Genomic DNA, 18619 nt, shown 5'->3' with positions numbered 1-18619 from the left:
CGCATTTATGTTTTAATATTGACATCAAAAGTTAGCCAAACGCCGTCCCAGTTCCCACTCAGGAACTATCTGAGACCCTAAAAGAGCTCCATTTTTAAAAAGCAGGTCACTACAATTCCAAGTAGTCATCATCCATGCTAGCATATTAGCCTCAGTATAGCTAGATTTTGCTTTTAATGTGTCAAAGCAATCATGCTAGCCTTAAATTGTTTGTAATGGCAACACATTAACTGAAATAGTGCCTTACACACTCTACTAGCACCATGCTAGCTAGTAAATACGCCCCCTTTGTTCTTTAGCGCTAACGTCAAAACAAACTTGGCCATCACGATAATCTGCCAGTTGCCGACCAATCGATGAGTGGTTCACGTTCGGCCGACCGACGTCGGGGCATCCGTGGATCCCGACGTCGCAAAGTGCAAATGAAGGCCCGGCGTACGTCCACTCTGTAAATATTGAGATGGGCCTCCTCGGAGAAGGCCTTTTTATCGACGAAGCTGCTGACTAATCCCCGGCATTTCCCTGTAAATAGCGCGGGCGCATGTGAAAGGAGCCCCCTCCCGTCCCCCTCCCGTCGCCCTCCCGTCCCCCTCCCGTCGCCCCAGCGTCCGCTGTGCGTAATGTCATGCGCTGGCTGTTGCCTTAGCCCTCGTTGGCCGCCTCCTTTCTTTGCGTTAGCATACGTGCGCTATTTGCCTTGCTTTTCTATTTCAATTCAATCGTAAGCAAATATCACTTGTTTTTGTCCCTGTCGTTAGCTAGCCACCCATTCCGGGTGAGATGGGCTTCGGCACCCCCATGAAGATAAGTGCGTACTCTAAATTTTTGTCCAAAATGTAAAATTCAGTAAAATTGATGATTTTTAACCCGATAGCTAGCATTGACGAAAAATTATATCCATTCATTTGACGTCTATCGCCGTCAATGGCACGAAAATATGATCATAACTGCAATGAAATGTGGTCGCTTTATGCCAACCCTTCTAGTTTAAATGCATTGGATGTGTATCTCCAACAGCCACAAGCAGTAAGTCAATTCTAAGCATTTTTCACTGTGGAATAAACTCAAACCTCCGAAAGTTTCAGCACCCTGAATTTGCCATGGATGTCCAATCTATTTGAAGAGGAAGGGTTAACAACATTAAATGTCCAATTGTCTGAAGTCTAATCCACTGTGACCTTTCATGTCCATCCTGGATGGATGGATTGGACGTCTATTGCCGTCAAGCATGTGGAAGAGTGGATATTCCATTTGGAAGTTCCAAAGGGACGTCAAGCGGGTCCTGGCCCGCTCCGTCCAGGTCCAGCTGAGGAGCGGTGAGCTCGGTGGTCTCCATGCCAACCAAAGCCCGCCCCTGATTGGCTCTCCCGGCGAGGGAATTAAGGCACGCCTCAGCCAATGTGCGTTCGCGAGGACGGGGATGGTCGCTGGCTTGATGGCGGCGACGAAGGTGTCGAGGTGGAGGGGTGCCTTGCTGCTCCACACCGCCTGACAAGCGGCCACAGTGGTGGCGAAGAGCCCGCAGGACACGCGTGGAACACCCCCCTGCTGTCCCTACAACAACAAAATAGAAGAGGAGAAAGCAAAAAAAAAAGAAGGGAAAAAACGCCACCACACGACTACGCGCACTTTTGCGGGATATTCTTCTTGCTATGCTTTGGAGCAAGTCAGGTGCGCGCGCCTGATCGGGGCCAAAAAACAAGTGTGGATTGCGGATACACAAGCGAGCCGGTACCGGGACGGCTTGGGTTTTTTATTTTTTTTGACAGCCCACAGGGGGTGGGCCCGGAAGGGAAGAAAGGAAGGAAGGATCCGATAGAAGAGGAGAAGAAGAGGAGAAACGAGGAGAGGGGCTCCCGTGTGGAGGCGAGCCGAGCCGGGCCGAGGGAAACGAAAGGCGGAGGTCGATTTTTTGTGTGTGTTGGTGGTGGGTCGGCCGGCCGTCGGCTCTCCCCGGGCCGTAGGCAGACATGATGGTCCACTGCGCCGGCTGTGAGCGGCCCATCTTGGACCGCTTCCTGCTCAACGTGCTCGACCGGGCCTGGCACGCCAAGTGTGTGCAGTGCTGCGAGTGCGGATGCAAGCTGACGGACAAATGCTTCTCACGGGACGGAAAGCTCTACTGCAAAGTGGACTTTTTCCGGTAGGCACGAGAAAGCAAGGGAAAAAAAATATTGGGAGAAAAGGCACCATCGCTAAATTATTTCGCCAGTCGTTCCTTTAGGAAAGCTGGGAGCTCTTGTATTATTAAGACGTGATTTATATCAATTAAGTCGTTTTCTTTAAATCGTTTGTTCGTTTTATTACCGAGAAAGTCGTATTTCCGAGTTTTACAAACGCAACATCGGTTGATATCAAACTATTTAATTGTTACAATTTACGATTTTTTTTACAAATATAACGATATTTGGGTAACGTCAACTACAACAAAAACGCTATAGTATAAGAAAAACGGCTTCAGAATCTAAGCTCGTACTCTTTTATCATTTTACCCTGCAAAAAAAATCACTATTGTGCTAAATCTAAAACATAGCCACTTTATTTAATCCCTTTATCTTTATTTAAATACTAAAAACAACCCCCAACCTGCAAAAAAATCAAGCAATTACTACGTCGACTTCACCCTATTTTTAAAACGCACGTGTGTTTACCGACTTCAAAAACCAAAATCCAAATCATTTCTGCGTTCCATTTAAAACGAAAAAAATGCACATTACACCCGATCCCTTAATCACTTTAAGAAAAAGAGCCAAATAATCCAGACGAAATCCGAATCGAATTTTATAATTGACGACTTCCCCATTTGCAAAAATACATATTCCCACTCGCCAATAATCCATTAAGTATTTTCCTTTTCGTTTGCTTGCCAAATCCACCCCCCTAAAAAAACACGTCACGTCACGTATTGCGCCAAGTGGGGCTCGTACCTGCACCGCATATGCAAATGAGGGTCCCATTAGGGGCCGGCGACCCTCATCAGGCTAATGTGTCCATTTGTTGTGTATAGTGGACTTGCGTGCATGTGAAAGGCGACTTCGCGTGCACGCACGGCTCGCATTATAGTGTTAAAACAATAGGACGAAGGGGGGTGCTGGAGCACCCACACGCACGCACAGGTGGGCCTAATAGTGACGTTTATTTTTTGGGGGGGATTTTATTTTTTTTTGAAGGTGGGTGGGGGGTTTGGAGATGGCAAACGTGTGGGTGGTGGGGGGCATGAAAGTCCTCCCACGCACGTCTCGGCTGGATTAAGAGAAGATTTCCACGCCTAAAATACATCCCACTTCGCTTAATCCCGTCTCATATCCTCGGCTACAATGTGCTGATTGCCACTAATGTCTTTGGCGTGATTTGATTGGCAAGGAAACTGGATTTTAGCCCAAAAGAAAGATCAGCTTTTTTTATTAGTATTTCATTTATTGGTGTGTTTTCCTAACAAGTGTTATGGGTTTTTTTTAAGTGTGTGTGTAGAAATGTGACTGTTGTATTTTTTTTAATTCTCTTGCATGGGGGAGTATTTAAAATTATATATTTTTGGGTGTAAATGTAGGGGCCAAAATACAAATTGCATGTAAATTCAAATTTTTGCCTTTTGTGCATTTGCCAAATTCAAAAAAAAGTGATCACTTTTTACAGCAAAGTATTTATATGCAATTTTTATTTTGCTGTAAAAAGTGATCACTTTTTCCCCTTTTGTGCATTCACCAAATCCTTAAAAAGGCATCACTTTTTACAGCAGAATGTAATTTGGATTCTGCTGTAAAAAGTGATGACTTTTTTTGGATTTGGCAAATGCACAAAAGGGAGAAATTTGAATTGAGAGATGCATTTATTTTTATTTTTTTTTGGAGTAAATTTGACGCTCTTGTGTGTGTTTTGTTGAAAATTCCCCAGACGTTTCGGGACCAAGTGCGCCGGCTGCCTGCAGGGCATCTCGCCCAGCGACCTGGTGCGCAAGGCGCGCAGCAAGGTCTTCCACCTCAACTGTTTCACGTGCATGGTATGCCACAAGCAGCTTTCCACGGGCGAAGAACTCTACGTTATCGACGAGAACAAATTTGTGTGTAAAGACGACTACCTGAGCTCGGCCACCATCAAGGAGGTCAGCCTCAATTCTGGTAAGAAAGGAAAAAATAACTAGATTTGTCATGATTAAATTGCATGTACGAGCGAGTATATATTTTGTTTTCTTTATTTTTTAAATGCCGTCTTCCCGTACTCGCAGTGTCGTCGTGCACGGACCGCAGCCTCTCGCCGGACCTCCAAGACGGCGGCCTGCAGGACGAGCTGAAGGAAGCGGACAATTGCACGTCCTCGGATAAGGAGACCAACAACATTGAGAACGAGGAGCAAAACTCGGGCGCCAAGCGGAGGGGGCCCCGCACCACCATCAAGGCCAAGCAGCTGGAGACCCTCAAGGCCGCCTTCGTGGCCACGCCCAAGCCCACGCGACACATCCGGGAGCAGCTGGCGCAAGAGACCGGCCTCAACATGAGGGTCATTCAGGTAAGGAGACAGACACACCAGACGCGTTCAGGAACACTGGGATTTTTCTAAACTCCATTTTATCTCAAATCCATTTATTATTATTATTTTTTTTAAACATTTTATTTCTTTTTTTGCGTCCCATTAACTGTCGATATTTGGAGTTCCATTCAAAATGGATTGGACGTCTGCTACAGTCAATGGCACTAAAATAAGGGATTATTGGCATTATTTCATTTATATTTTATAAATATCTTATCAGGAGTTAAATTAAAATAATTCATAATTTAGCGAGCGCTTTGACAATTTGTAGGTGGGATTAAAAATGACGTTATTTCACCGTAATTATACTCCATTTATTTTGTCGTTTCATTTCAAATGGATTGGACATCCGTCATTGTCAATGGCAGCCAATCAAGTTAAATTAATTCAAATATAGGATTTATCTTTGTGGTGATTTTAAGCATTTTTTTGCACTTGCAGTACTTTTCAATTTTACATTTTTGTTGTCCCATTGACGAGGCAAGATGTCCAATTCTTTGAGTTGTAAAATCGGTCGTTAATCCTCCGTTAAAATGCCTCACTCATTTGCTTATGTTCACACATTAATACTCATGCGCACACAAATAGAATAAATTCAGCAGGGATTAGCAAATCTTGCTCACAAAAAAATTAGATTTTACTTTCTTACCTTGAATATACATTTTAAAAAACACATTTTTAGGATATCTATTGAAAAAAGTGTACTATTTCTAACTGAAACAGTACTTTTACACACATGCATTTAACCTCAATGTAGAAAAGGTGACTTTTTGTTTAATCCTTTTGAATAGAAAAACATTTTACATTTTAAATATACTACCAAAAAAAACCTCCAATCCTTCAAATATTAATATTCGCTTCACACTCGGCCCAAAAAGTTTGCTTTTGATTGTAAAAATCAATATTATCCAATAGCTTAAACCCTATCCGTCAATATTCCATAAAGGCAACATTTTCTCATTTTTCTGACCTTTCCCAAACACCCCCCCCCCCCCCAATGTCTCCAGGCATTCCATTTCATTTTTTTTCCAATTACCATCTCCACAGCCGGCTTGACAAAAACACACAATTACGACGCAATATGTGTTTTTTTTTCTATATTTTTTTTAATGCCGCCCCTCCCCTCCGTGTTTGTTTCAGTCACACAGCCGTGAAATTAGTCATAGGTGGTGGTCTTGTTTTAGCTGAGGGGCCAACCGTACGCATGCGGGGGGGGGGGACCCCCCTACCTACCCCCCCCCCCCCCCCCCCATGTGTGCGGGTGCACAATGTCGGGATGATTAGCGCCGTCTCTGCCAAGTGTGATGTGGCTTTTTGTGCGCTGGCTGTGATTATCGCTGATTTCACACATTTACATATGCCCCCCGTGCACCTTCCCCCCCCCTTTTCCCACCTCACACACACACATGCACACACTTGCACAATTCCATCCATCAGTGTGTTCATAGCCTCATCCCTAGTGTGTCGGTGGCACCAGGAGCCAAAATGGAGGCTCTGTTTGGGCCTGGCGCCGCCTGTGTTAAATAGCAATGCTCCCCCAGTGTGTGTGTGTTTTGTGTTTTTTTTGTGTGTGTGTTTGTCTCGAGGGGAGCGAAAGCATTTCCATAAAAATGTACCCAACACGTTGACGATTGTTCTCAATAAGCAGGTGTTGCCTCCACGTGCGGCCTTACGCGCCCGTTTTGTTAATGTGCATCGCAGCGGGTTGATTTTGCAACGTAGGCCAAAGAAAGATAAGCCGCTCCCATCCCAGACGCTTATTTATTATTTTTTTTAGCTTTTATTTATCGGTTGATGTATTTTTTCTAGGCTGTGAGACGTTGTCTGGAAAAACTTCATTTGAATGCGGGCTAAATTTAGCATGTTTTTTGTTGATTTTCGTACTAAAATGCGACTTATACTCCAGTGTAAGGTTATTTTTATTCCACTTTTTGTTGATTTAATTGGCTAGTGTGACGTCGTTTTTTATTGCTTTATTGTATGTGCTATTTTATACTATGTATCAAACTATATGCCTAGCATGTATTGATTGTATATATCCATTTTGCTAGTGGTTCTCAAGTGTAGCACTTAAAAAAAGTACTTAACTCCACGAGTATTATCGTAGAGATCAACGATACAAGAGGCGTTTATTAAATATATATTAACATTTTGTAGTTTCAACATTAAAATTCTACTTTAATATATAAAGACAATTTAGAATTTTCATAGAACAAATAGTAACAATAAGCAACTATTGTTAAAAATTCAATGTCTTGAATTACAATTGATGTGAAACTTAATGTTAATTTTTAAACCAATTTCAGGTTCGTAAATATCGTCTATTTTGATGATAGAAAAAAAAATAAACTAGTGTTTAAGCCATACTTTAAGAATTGCTGTAATATATTTAGTATTTGGAAATACTAATGTTACACCATATTTGATGCCTTTAAAAATGTATTTATCCTTTTTTGACTGCTGTTAGAACTTTCCGTCAAAAACTCAATGTTTTTAATATATAAGAGTTCATTCAGAAAGCTGTAAATTTCATTTTTTTATTACTCACATTGAAGTAGACACTTAGGAAAAAAATGCATTGATGTCATGGAGTTCAATCATAGTATTTTTTTCCCCTTTCAAAATAAGAGTCCAGATTTTCAAGTGGCGTTTTTCTTGTCTGCAGGTTTGGTTCCAGAACCGAAGATCCAAGGAGCGACGGATGAAGCAGCTGAGCGCCTTGGGGGCCCGCAGACACGCCTTCTTCCGGGGGCCCAGGAGGATGAGGACCCTGGGGGGACGCCTGGAGGACCCGGACATCTTGGGACCCGCTGCTTACGGATACTACGGAGGTAAGAAAAGAAGGGAAAAACATTGAGCTTTTCCTCACTTTTTAACTGTCACGGTTGAGAGGATCAAGCGGATTATTGCAATCAGTCTTTTTCTAAACAAATTCGGAAGAAAATGTCACTCGCAGCGCTAGTTTTTTAGAGTGAACTTTAGGAAAAAAAGCACGTTTTTATTAGCCAAATAGGAGGTTAAAAATCAGATTAATGAGGGAAAGTCATTAGCTAGCTATGTTATTATTTTATTGGCGTTTTCGTCATTAAAAATGAGATTGGTTTGATTTGTTAGTCAAAATAGTTCATCGATTTTTGGTGGTTTTTTTTGCTGCAAATTAGTTTTTTTGCCTCAAAAACTATTTTAATTTAATTGTTATTTCAGTTTATCCGTCGTAGTAATTTATAGATTTTTTTATTCCAAGCAAATTTGTTTGTTTGCCTCAAAATTAAAGACAATTATAATGCTTAAAAACCAGATTAATTGTAAATTTTAGTTCATTTTTAATTCAAAAATTTGGGTGTAGACTCTTTTAAATAAATTTTTTGGTATGTTAAAAAATCTGATGCTAAATCTGAATGACTTTTCCTCATTTCTGTCCAAGGTAGTCACTTCAAAATAAAAAAATGACTTCAAACTAGCGTTATTTTTAGCTACGAATAAAAACTGAAGGTTGTTTTTAGGCGTCCCATTGGAAAAATGGGGATTTTTTTGCCAACATGGATTTTATCCTTGATGCAAAGCAACATCCTTTCTATCGTCAGATGACAATCGAATGTTAGAAGTTGACGTACGCGCGTATTTCCCAGCATCAAAGACGGCGTTTCCTCCTGAATGCCAGTGAAGTGGGCGTTTTGTTGTCGTCGCCGCCGCACAAGACAATTTCAATTGAGTCTCCACAAAACCTTCATCGGCGGCTGCCTTTCTTCACCCGCCGCTTTTGTGGCGCTCTGACCCGCCTTTATTCGCGCCGAGAACAACCCCCTCGCTCCCCCCCATAGCCGGCTCGTCGCCTCTCCTCAAGGTCACCCTGACAAAACCGAATCGGGTACATTATTTCTATTCAAACAGCCATTCAAAACACTCTAGGGATGTGAAAATTAAGAAATAAAGAAGGTAAGGATCCCCCAAAACAAAGTTCAATAGACGTAGCGCTCGTTTGGGTGTGTTTTTTGTAAAATTACTGCTCTGTTAATGCTGCGTTGTTAATATTTTGGGAAAAAAATTGCCATTCTGGTAAATTTTGGATGTTTTTTTCTTGATTTTGGTGAAATTTCTGGATTTTGGGCATTTTTAGGTGACTTCTATTGGTGTTAAGCCATTTTAAGGTGCCTTGTTAAGTCGTAGTTGCCATTTTCACTAAATTTTGGATGGTTTCTTATTGATTTTGGTGGAATTTCCGGATTTTTGTGCATTTCTAGGTGACTCCTATTGCTGTTAAGCCATTTTAAGGTTCCTTGTTAAGTCATGAGTTGCCATTTTGACTGAAATACAGATTATATGTCTGACTCCACTGATTTAGAGTGGTCAAACGGCTATCTTAGCATTTTCGATTGAACATTTGGTTGAACAAATGGGTAACATACATTGTTTTTGTTTTCTTCCCCCCCATTTAGAGTACCAAGGAGACTACTACGGACCAGGAAGCAACTACGACTTCTTCCCTCACGGCCCCCCGTCCTCGCAGGCTCAGTCCCCCGCCGAGCCCCCTTACATCCTGGCCTCGGGCCCGGGCGCCATGGAGGCCTCGGGCCACCTCCCCACAGACGACCAAAGGTTCACGGACATGATCTCCCACGCCGAGACGCCCAGTCCGGAGCCGGGTTCCCTGCAGGCCGTGCCGGGGGAGGCCTACGGTGGCGGGCCCAGCCCTCCCTTCTCCCTGGCCAGTAACTCCAGCTACAGCGCCCCCATGTCCCACCAAGGCCCCGAGATGGGCGAAGCCGCGGCCTGGTGAAGCGGAAGCCGCCTTTTTGGCCCGCCAATCCCCTTCCAAGATGGCCGTTTTTTTTCAAGAAGCGTATAGAGACGCTCTGCCGTTCTTGGAATACTGACTGGATTTCAATTATTTAAAGCAAAACGGATTTTGATTGTTTTCCTTTGTCCATCTCGCCACAAAAAAACACAGTAGACATTAATAACGCCAAAGGGACTTTTTATTCGCCAAATGTCAAACTCTCCCATCATTACATGTTTTCTTTTTTTGACCAAAACGAACAAACGCATTGGCTGCCATGGACGGACGGCGGGCGATACACGTTGGTTCTAGACGTCCAATCCCATTTGTGATGATGACCAGGTTACATTTTTAAAGCTAAATGTGTCATTGTTTGAAGATATTTTGCATCAATAGCCCAACTTTCACAAAAGGCAACCTAGAAATCAGGGAATCTTTATTGTTAGAAGACTCAGAAATTAGCCAGTGTCAAACTTAAGGCACGGGGGCCATAAATTGTGCATTGAATTCATGTTTTCCACGAATCTCCCCCATTTTTTGCATGATTAAAACAAACCGTAACAGTAAATTTCGCATAGAGGCTGAAAAAAAGACCAATTTTATCTACCAAAAATCCTGTTTTTACATCACTGTTTCTTTCTTTCTGCCAGCCGCCCTCTTAAAAAGGGATTGGACGGCCGGCGCCGTGGATGGCAGCCAAGGAGTTAATTGTCCGATTGGAGCATCTGAATAATAAATTGGAGATGATGTGAAATTGGATCCGTCTGGCTTTCTGTCCCCATGCCGCCGCCGCCGCCGCCTTCGCCGCCGTTGACGAGGGCGTCTCCGTCCGTCCGTCCGTCTTTCTTGTTCTTGTTGGCGTTCACACGCGCGCCGCCTGGATTGTGGCGCGCGCCCCGGGCCGACCTTCCCTTTGTCGGGTTCCCTTTTTCACGAGACGTGTTTTAATGGAAATGATTTTGAAAAGCACACTGAAGCCATAATAGAGAATCTCCTTCAACAGCTGAGGTCTCCCGCCTCTTAAAGGGAGCAAACAAAAGAGGGGCCACGGAACATCTGTGGCGACCCACCGACCAAAACCCACCCCCACACCCCCCTTTACTCACCCAGCCGCCGATCCGTCCGGGCTTTTCCGTCGGGGGGACCGTTGAATCCCTTATTTTTTCCAGCCAAAAGCAGCATTTGAAACGTAGCGCCGAATATTCTGGCCCAACCGAGCCGTCACTAAAACAGAAACAGCAGATTAAAGTCGTAGTACTGGTACGAGAACAAAATATCTTACTATTACCTGAGTCCAACTGCAGTCTAACCTCATTTTCTGGACTGCTTCATCCTCAAAAGGGTCGCTGGAGCCTATCCCAGCTGACTTTGTGCCGAAAGGCATATTCTACAAGGGCCTGGGGTGCTGGAGCCTATCTCTGGTTACGGTAATCCCTGGAATATCATGGTTAATGTAGAATAGTAGCATCATCCACAATATTCCAATAAAGTACACAAGCACACTGATCAAAAAGTGTATACTTAAATATTAGGAGTTGGAGTTTGCATGTTCTCCTTCTTGGGTTTTCTCCAGGTACTCCGATTCCCACCCACATTCCAAAGAAATGCATGGTCGGCTGATTGGACAGATGGGCTAAAGTGGTTCAGAAATTGGGATTAGATGAGATATTACAGCTCTAAGCATATCAAAAGTCATTAATATCTAAATATAATGTATATATAAAACATTGAAATACTTTAATACTGAACGCACAGTGAAAATAGCTCCATTTTTCTTGATAGAAGTCCCACAAAACTGGTGAACGGGAGTTTTAGTCCAAGTCCTTTGTCTTCGTGAGCCCATGAATCCGTTGTCCACAATATTTGAGGGATTTCTGTATACCTAAATTGGCAGAAAAAAAGTACTATTAGTATGAAAAGAAGACATTATATGATCAAAATCGTAGTATAAGTATGAGAAAAAAGTAGTGATATTATTTTTTTTAGGGGTGTTACAGCCTAACCCGGCCAAAATTGAGCAAAGTATATCCTAACCAATTGCAGAGAAGTTGTAATACTACAAGATTATTAAGTCATAGCAAAAGCCGTAAATAGTACAAGATCAGGTTGTTAATATGAGCAAACAAGTCGTAATATTACATGACGTAATAATTAACAGTACGGCTAATGTAGTGTGTGAATTAGTTGAACTTACCGTTAATTTTAAAAGCATCTTGAATTTTACAACCCTTTCACAAATATTCAATTTTGAGTTCGTCAACATCAAGTTTTAAAGAATACAACTTGTACACTAAGTTGACTAAACTACTTTTTTCTCATGCTAGTAGTAAGTTGTAATTCTCATAATATTTTTCTCCTACATATACTTCGACAATCGAGTAATATTACAATTAAAATCGTATGTTATGACTTTTTTCTCGTACCAACACCACGACTACAATCTATGACTTGTTCCAATATGTTCCATTTTTCGTTGTTTTTGACGAATACGTTGACTTTAATCTCGTACGATCGTAGTATTTGTTCCATCATATCTTCTTGGATGTAAAAATGGAATGTGTGTGAGAGCGTTTGTGTGTGTGCATGTTTCAAAACTGGTATTATTTTGATGTAAACAGCACTGGTAATAAAAAACTCTCACAACATCCTCCCAGTTGAAATGACTTGAATATCTATGGCCGTCAATGGAATGCAATTTTACGTTCGTTGATTCTATATATTTGTAGTCAAGAACTTCCAATAATGACAATGTAAAGTGTACCTGATTCGTGGCGTAGAGGTTAACTCACCTGTCTTCAAAGTGGGTGACCTGGGTTCGAATCCCGGTTGGAATGCAATTTTACGTTCGTTGTTTCTATATATTTGTAGTCAAGAACTTCCAATATTGACAACGTAAAGAGTAGCTGATTCGTAGCGCAGAGGTTAACCCACCTGTCTTCAATGTGGGTGACCTGGGTTCGAATCCTGGTTGGAATATGTTTTCTATTCGTTGTTTCTATATATTTGTAGTCATGAACTTCCAATAATGACAATGTAAAGTGTAGCTGATTCGTGGCATAGAGGTTACGTCATCAGTCTCCTACCTCTGTGGTCCTGGGTTCAAACCCCAGTGCCTGCAAAAATTTTCCAGATATTATTCAGGTAAATGAATGAGATGAGAGTATAAGTATTACTACCTTCTCTCACAGGGTGGTGGCCCAGTGGCTAAGTCATCAGTCTCCCACATCTGTGGTTGTTGGTTCAAATCCCAGTGCCAGCAAAGATTTTCCCAATATTATTCAGTTAAAAGAATAAGTTAAAATGTCTAAGTGTTTAAGTGTATAAGTATTCAGTAGTGGATGAAGCATTTTGTGTAAAAAATGACTAAGTGTTTCAGCCCGTTTCCTTGGCTAAAACGTTTCAACACCCATGTATAAGTGGGGCACGAGTTGGTGTAGTGGGTTGCACACTCGCCTTTGCACCGAGAGAACGTGAGTTCGCTTCCCGGTGTCGGCGGTTCACTGACCAAGCAAGCGGTCGAGGGTCGGCCGAAGGCCGACCCGAGAACGCCTTTCGCACAGACAGGTCCATCAAGTGTCTTCCGAACTGCCGAAGGCAGTTCGGAATATAACCTTTTGCTGAAAAGTATGACTAAGTGTTTAATATAAATTAAAAAGTTTTTCTTTTTTTTTTCTTCTTCTTCTTCTTTTTCCATTGACCAATTCTCCTTTCCAATTATTTTCAGCCAAACGACAGCGGGATTCGAACCCAGGCCTCCCACACGGGAGTCCTGTGAACTAACCTCTGTGCCAACCAAGTGACTACACTTTCCTTAGTAATCATTTGAGTGTCTTTCCAAGAAGTACACAGAAATAACTAAGTGAAAATGTGTGTCCCGACCGGGAATCGAACCCAGGTCTGCTGGATGGGAGTCCAGTGAACTAACCTCTGCGCCAACCGTGGCCACCGTGATATATGTGTGTGAAAGCGTTCGTGTGTGTGCATGTTTCAAAAATGGTATTATTTTGATGTAAATAGCGCTGGTAATAAAACACTCTCACAACATCCTCCCAGTTTAAATGACTTAAATATCTATGGCTGTCAATGGAATGCAATTTTACGTTCGTTGTTTCTATATATTTGTAGTCAAGAACTTCCAATAATGACAATGTTAAGTGTAGCTGATTCGTGGCGTAGAGGTTAACTCACCTGTCTTCAACGTGGGTGACCTGGGTTCAAATCCCGGTTGGAATATGTTTTCTATTCGTTCTTTCTATATATTTGTAGTCATGAACTTCCAATAATGACGACGTAAAGTGTAGCTGATTCGTGGCATAGAGGTTTAGTCATCAGTCTCCTACCTCTGTGGTCCCGGGTTCAAATCTCATGGCCTGCAAAAATTTTCCAAATATTATTCAGGTAAATGAATGAGATAAGAGTATAAGTATTACTACCTTCTCTCACAGAGTGGTGGCCCAGTGGCTAAGTCATCAGTCTCCCACATCTGGGGTTGTTGGTTCAAATCCCAGTGCCAGCAAAGATTTTCCCAATATTATTCAGGTAAATGAATGAGATAAGAGTATAAGTATTACTAACTTATCTCACAGGGTGGTGGCCCAGTGGCTAAGTCATCAGTCTCCCACATATGGGGTTGTTGGTTCAAATCTCAGTACCTGCAAACATTTTCCAAATATTATTCATGTAAATGAATAAGATAAGAGTATAAGTATTACTACCTTCTCTCACAGGATGGTGGCCCAGTGGCTAAGTCATCAGTCTCCCACATATGGGGTTGTTGGTTCAAATCCCAGTGCCTGCAAAAGTTTTTCCAAATATTGTTCAGGTAAATGAATGAGATAAGAGTATAAGTATTACTAACTTTTCTCACAGGGTGGTGGCCCAATGGCTAAGTCATCGGTCTCCCACCTCTGTGGTTGTTGGTTCAAATCCCAATGCCTGCAAAGATTTTCCCAATATTATTCAGGTAAATGAATGAGATAAGAGTATAAGTATTACTGCAATCATTCACAGGATGGTGGCCCAGTGGCTAAGTCATCAGTCTCCCACATATGGGGTTGTTGGTTCAAATCCCAGTGCCTGCAAAGGTTTTTCCAAATATTGTTCAGGTAAATGAATGAGATAAGAGTATAAGTATTACTGCAGTTTTTCACAGGATGGTGGCCCAGTGGCTAAGTCATCAGTCTCCCACATCTGGGGTTGTTGGTTCAAATCCCAATGCCTGCAAAGATTTTCCCAATATTATTCAGGTAAATGAATGAGAAAAGAGTATAAGTATTACTACCTTCTCTCACAGGATGGTGGCCCAGTGGCTAAGTCATCAGTCTCCCATATCTGGGGTTGTTGGTTCAAATCCATGTGCCTGCAAAGGTTTTTCCAAATATTGTTCAGGTAAATGAATGAGATAAGAGTATAAGTATTGCCAACTTTTCTCACAGGGTGGTGGCCCAGTGGCTAAGTCATCAGTCTCCCACATATGGGGTTGTTGGTTCAAATCCCAGTGCCTGCAAAGATTTTTCCAAATATTGTTCAGGTAAATGAATGAGATAAGAGTATGAGTATTACTGCCTTCTCTCACAGGGTGGTGGCCCAATGGCTAAGTCATCAGTCTCCCACATCTGAGGTTGTTGGTTCAAATCCCAGTGCCTGCAAAGATTTTCCAAATATTATTCAGGTAAATGAATGAGATAAGAGTATAAGTATTACTAACTTTTCTCACAGGGTGGTGGCCCAGTGGCTAAGTCATCAGTCTCCCACATCTGGGGTTGTTGGTTCAAATCCCAGTACCTGCAAAGATTTTCCCAATATTGTTCAGGTAAATGAATGAGATAAGAGTATAAGTATTACTGCAGTCTTTCACAGGGTGGTGGCCCAGTGGCTAAGTCATCAGTCTCCCACATCTGAGGTTGTTGGTTCAAATCCCAGTGCCGGCAAAGATTTTCCCAATATTATTCAGGTAAATGAATGAGATAAGAGTATAAGTATTACTAACTTCTCTCACAGGGTGGTGGCCCAGTGGCTAAGCCATCAGTCTCCCACATCTGGGGTTGTTGGTTCAAATCCCAGTGCCAGCAAAGATTTTCCCAATATTATTCAGTTAAAAGAATAAGTTAAAATGTCTAAGTGTTTAAGTGTATAAGTATTCAGTAGTGGATGAAGCATTTTGTGTAAAAAATGACTAAGTGTTTCACCCCATTTCCTTGGATGTAACGTTTCAACACCCTTGTATAAGTGGGGCACGAGTTGGTGTTGTGGGTTGCACACTCGCCTTTGCACCGAGAGAACGTGAGTTCGCTTCCCGGTGTCGGCGGTTCACTGACCAAGCAAGCGGTCGAGGGTCGGCCGAAGGCCGACCCGAGAACGCCTTTCGCACATACAGGTCCATTAAGTGTCTTCCGAACTGCCGAAGGCAGTTCGGAATATAACCTTTTGCTGAAAAGTATGACTAAGTGTTTCATATAAATTAAAAAGTTTTTCTTTTTTTTTTTTCTTCTTCTTCTTTTTCCGTTGACCAATTCTCCTTTCCAATTATTTTCAGCCAAACGACAGCGGGATTCGAACCCAGGTCTCCCACACGGGAGCCCTGTGAACTAACCTCTGTGCCAACCAAGTGACTACACTTTCCTTAGTAATCATTTGAGTGTCTTTCCAAGAAGTACACAGAAATAACTAAGTGAAAATGTGTGTCCCGACCGGGAATCGAACCCAGGTCTGTTGGACGGGAGTCCAGTGAACTAACCTCTGCGCCAACCAAGTGACTACACTATCCGCGGTCATCATTTGAATGTCTTGACTTCAAATGCACAGAAACAACTAAGAGAAAATGTGTCCGAACCGGGATTTGAACCCCAGTCTCCCAGGTGGGAACCCAGTGACTTACCCTCTACGCCACGAATAATCCAGAGAGTCCCTGACGGTACACCATCTTCCAACTTGTCACTTCTCAATTTCTAAAGAAAATAGTTCACATGTTTTTGGCCAAGTAGAGAGGTGGCTTGGAAATTTAGCTCAAACAGAAGAGTGCTCACTCACTATGCAAAAGGTTGTGTGATCAATTCCCACATCGTCCAACTTGCTCACTATTTTTCATTTTGACCTGAAAAGAGAAAACCTGTCAATAGACAAAGTGTCAAAACAGTAAATTTCACACTATAGCAGACATGACCACACTTAAGCCAAAAAACAGTAAAATTTTCTATTTCACCCTCCTCTACCACTTTAGCAACCTGTCCAAAAGCTTGATACCCATCCTGATTATTTGACTCAGGTGTGTTGGTGTAGGGAAATATGGAAAACAGACCAGATAGCGGCTTTCGAGGACTGGCCTTGGCCACCCTTGCGCTAATGGGATTTTAATTATTGATATCCCATTTCAACGCCACCATCGCGTGCACTTGATATGTGAGCGTCTAGCTAATTAGGCACACCCTATAAGAGCGGTATGAACAATTTTTCATCCACCATGATCATAATACACACCAAAAAAATTCTGTCCATAGCACCCCCCCCCCTTTAGTCTTCATCCTAACCCCTCTAACCCCCTCCCCATCCCTTCTCTGTGGGCCTGGTGGGTGGACGGGGTGGCTCGGGTCCACACTCATTTTCCACCTGACTGCCTTTAATGTAAAGGCTAATGCGAGAGGAGACCCCCCCACACACACAGAGAACCGCACATAAACCCACACCAACATGGACGTCATTTTCAGCAGTAGACTGACAACGAATCAATCAGCCTACCGTGCAAGTTATGGGATGTGTGAGGAAAGCAGAGTACCCAGAGAAAAGCCGTATAACTCTGGGATATTAGGAAACCTCAGCCTCCAAAAGCAAATGGATTTGGCTTGTTTGTTGTGTACTCCACAAAAAGAATATTTGGCTGAAAAGAGACAAGAGGTCAGGCATTTTTATTTAAAACAGCCTATTTTGGAGTCATTTTTAACCATGACAGTTTTAAGTTTTAAAATTTTCAGCCATCAAAAACTGTTTGACTGAAAATGAAATGCGATTCTATGATAAGCAGACCCACAAAAATATCACCCAATTTCAAGACACATACTAATACTATACTCACAGGGTTATTGAGACAAAATTAATCAATAAATAAACATATTGACTAAGAACAGAAGTAAGCAAATATATTCAATCAATACCATTACAATGAGAAAACAACTGTAGTAAAATTTGGTTTGCCATTGAGAACAATGGACGTTCAATACCGACAATGGCACTGAAGGAAGCTCTACCAAGTCCAACACTCGCCCACTATGAGAAAGACCCTCGGTCACCTTCACCTCCCATTCAGCCAGCAGCGTGTGATTATCACGGTGGTGCATACACACTCTTTCACAACAAAGGTGTGCGCTCACACACCCACACACACAATTGGCATTAACATCAGTACTTTTGTAATGGATGTGTTTGCGGCCCTACTACGGGAGACTTGATGTTATAAATCACAGTAGCCTCTTTCCTCCCCCAACACACAAACAGAAAACACATACGCGTGCGCACACGTACGTGTTTTCTCTCCTTCCAATTGCATTTACCGCCTGGGGAGGCCGCACGCAATGGAGGGGAATCTTATTAGCCAATGAGCAAAGTGTCATTCATTAAGTCTGGTGCTTGTACACATGTACACTAACACACCTACTCTCACTAACACATAAACAGGCACATGCTGAGGCATGTTATTTTCTGTTAAGATCTGAACTTTTTTGCACTGATTTGAAATTGGCATTTTTCATTCGTTGGCTGAGATTTATCAAATTGACTTCAGAGGCCTTGAAGACCATGTTAAGCAGGCTTTTTTTTCCTCCAAAAAATATTTTTTTCTCATATGTATAGCAATTTTTTTTTCATTAAAAATAAGACTGCAGTAACATTTTTTCCTTAAAACAATGACCATGTATATGACAGTTTCTTCAAAAAGTCACCATATAGTAAGATTGGCCATATTTGTTAAAGATTTTGATATGATAAAATAATTGTGGCTACTTCCATAGAAAAAAATACATGTAGTTGGTATTTTCCTTTAAAAAGCCCAATGACTAGCACTAGCACTCCTTGTGAAGGGAAATGGTTCAGAAGTTGAATGAGATTTTTTCCCCCCTCAGCTTCTCCAATGACCTTTTTAGACGCTTCAATACAAGCTATAAATGGAGAAACAGCAACACCTACCTTACATTGGCAGTACTGATATCTAATAGTATATATAGAGTGCTGCTCAAGTGTGGGTTAAATTATTTTTCATTCCTCCTCGTACTGCTTATCCTCACATGGGTTACAGGGGTGTTGAAGCCAAGCTGAATGTAGGTGAGA

At 42.2% G+C, this 18619-nt stretch overlaps 1 protein-coding gene and 2 long non-coding RNA genes across 6 annotated transcripts; 1 reads left to right on the top strand and 2 right to left on the bottom strand.

Moving 5' to 3' along the window:
- Window positions 1–1401: 1401 nt before the first annotated feature.
- On the top strand, window positions 1402–10061 carry lhx5 (LIM homeobox 5). Its single transcript, XM_077737687.1, has 5 exons — window positions 1402–2143; window positions 3895–4118; window positions 4226–4506; window positions 7193–7358; window positions 8964–10061. The coding sequence occupies exons 1-5, from the start codon at window positions 1971–1973 to the stop codon at window positions 9302–9304; spliced, it is 1185 nt and encodes a 394-aa protein (XP_077593813.1). The 5' UTR covers window positions 1402–1970; the 3' UTR covers window positions 9305–10061.
- Window positions 9486–13946, bottom strand: LOC144210796 (uncharacterized). Of its 4 annotated transcripts, none has more exons than XR_013329464.1 (6): window positions 12481–13946; window positions 11058–12417; window positions 10826–10937; window positions 10593–10738; window positions 10411–10528; window positions 9486–10229 (listed from the first exon to the last, which is right to left on the bottom strand). It is a non-coding gene; the product is annotated as an uncharacterized LOC144210796 (long non-coding RNA). The 4 variants fall into 4 exon arrangements; XR_013329463.1 differs by having other exon boundaries at window positions 11058–13674; window positions 13738–13946; XR_013329462.1 differs by having other exon boundaries at window positions 11058–13946.
- An 885-nt stretch (window positions 13947–14831) lies between these two features.
- Window positions 14832–16578, bottom strand: LOC144210924 (uncharacterized). Its single transcript, XR_013329487.1, has 4 exons — window positions 16334–16578; window positions 16182–16251; window positions 15012–15088; window positions 14832–14947 (listed from the first exon to the last, which is right to left on the bottom strand). It is a non-coding gene; the product is annotated as an uncharacterized LOC144210924 (long non-coding RNA).
- Between the last annotated feature and the right edge of the window lie 2041 nt (window positions 16579–18619).

Source organism: Stigmatopora nigra, chromosome 17 (assembly GCF_051989575.1).
Source record: "Stigmatopora nigra isolate UIUO_SnigA chromosome 17, RoL_Snig_1.1, whole genome shotgun sequence".
In the NCBI taxonomy this organism is placed as follows: domain Eukaryota; kingdom Metazoa; phylum Chordata; class Actinopteri; order Syngnathiformes; family Syngnathidae; genus Stigmatopora; species Stigmatopora nigra.
Note: the sequence above shows the minus strand (reverse complement) of the source record. Positions and strands in the feature narration are given on the sequence as shown.

Bases quoted from the DNA above. Each gene is read 5' to 3' on its own strand.
- lhx5 (XM_077737687.1), top strand. From the start codon at position 1,971: ATGATGGTCCACTGCGCCGGCTGTGAGCGGCCCATCTTGGACCGCTTC. The intron at 2,144-3,894 runs GTAGGCACGAGA...AAAATTCCCCAG, and splicing joins TGCAAAGTGGACTTTTTCCG to ACGTTTCGGGACCAAGTGCG. The intron at 4,507-7,192 runs GTAAGGAGACAG...TCTTGTCTGCAG, and splicing joins TCAACATGAGGGTCATTCAG to GTTTGGTTCCAGAACCGAAG.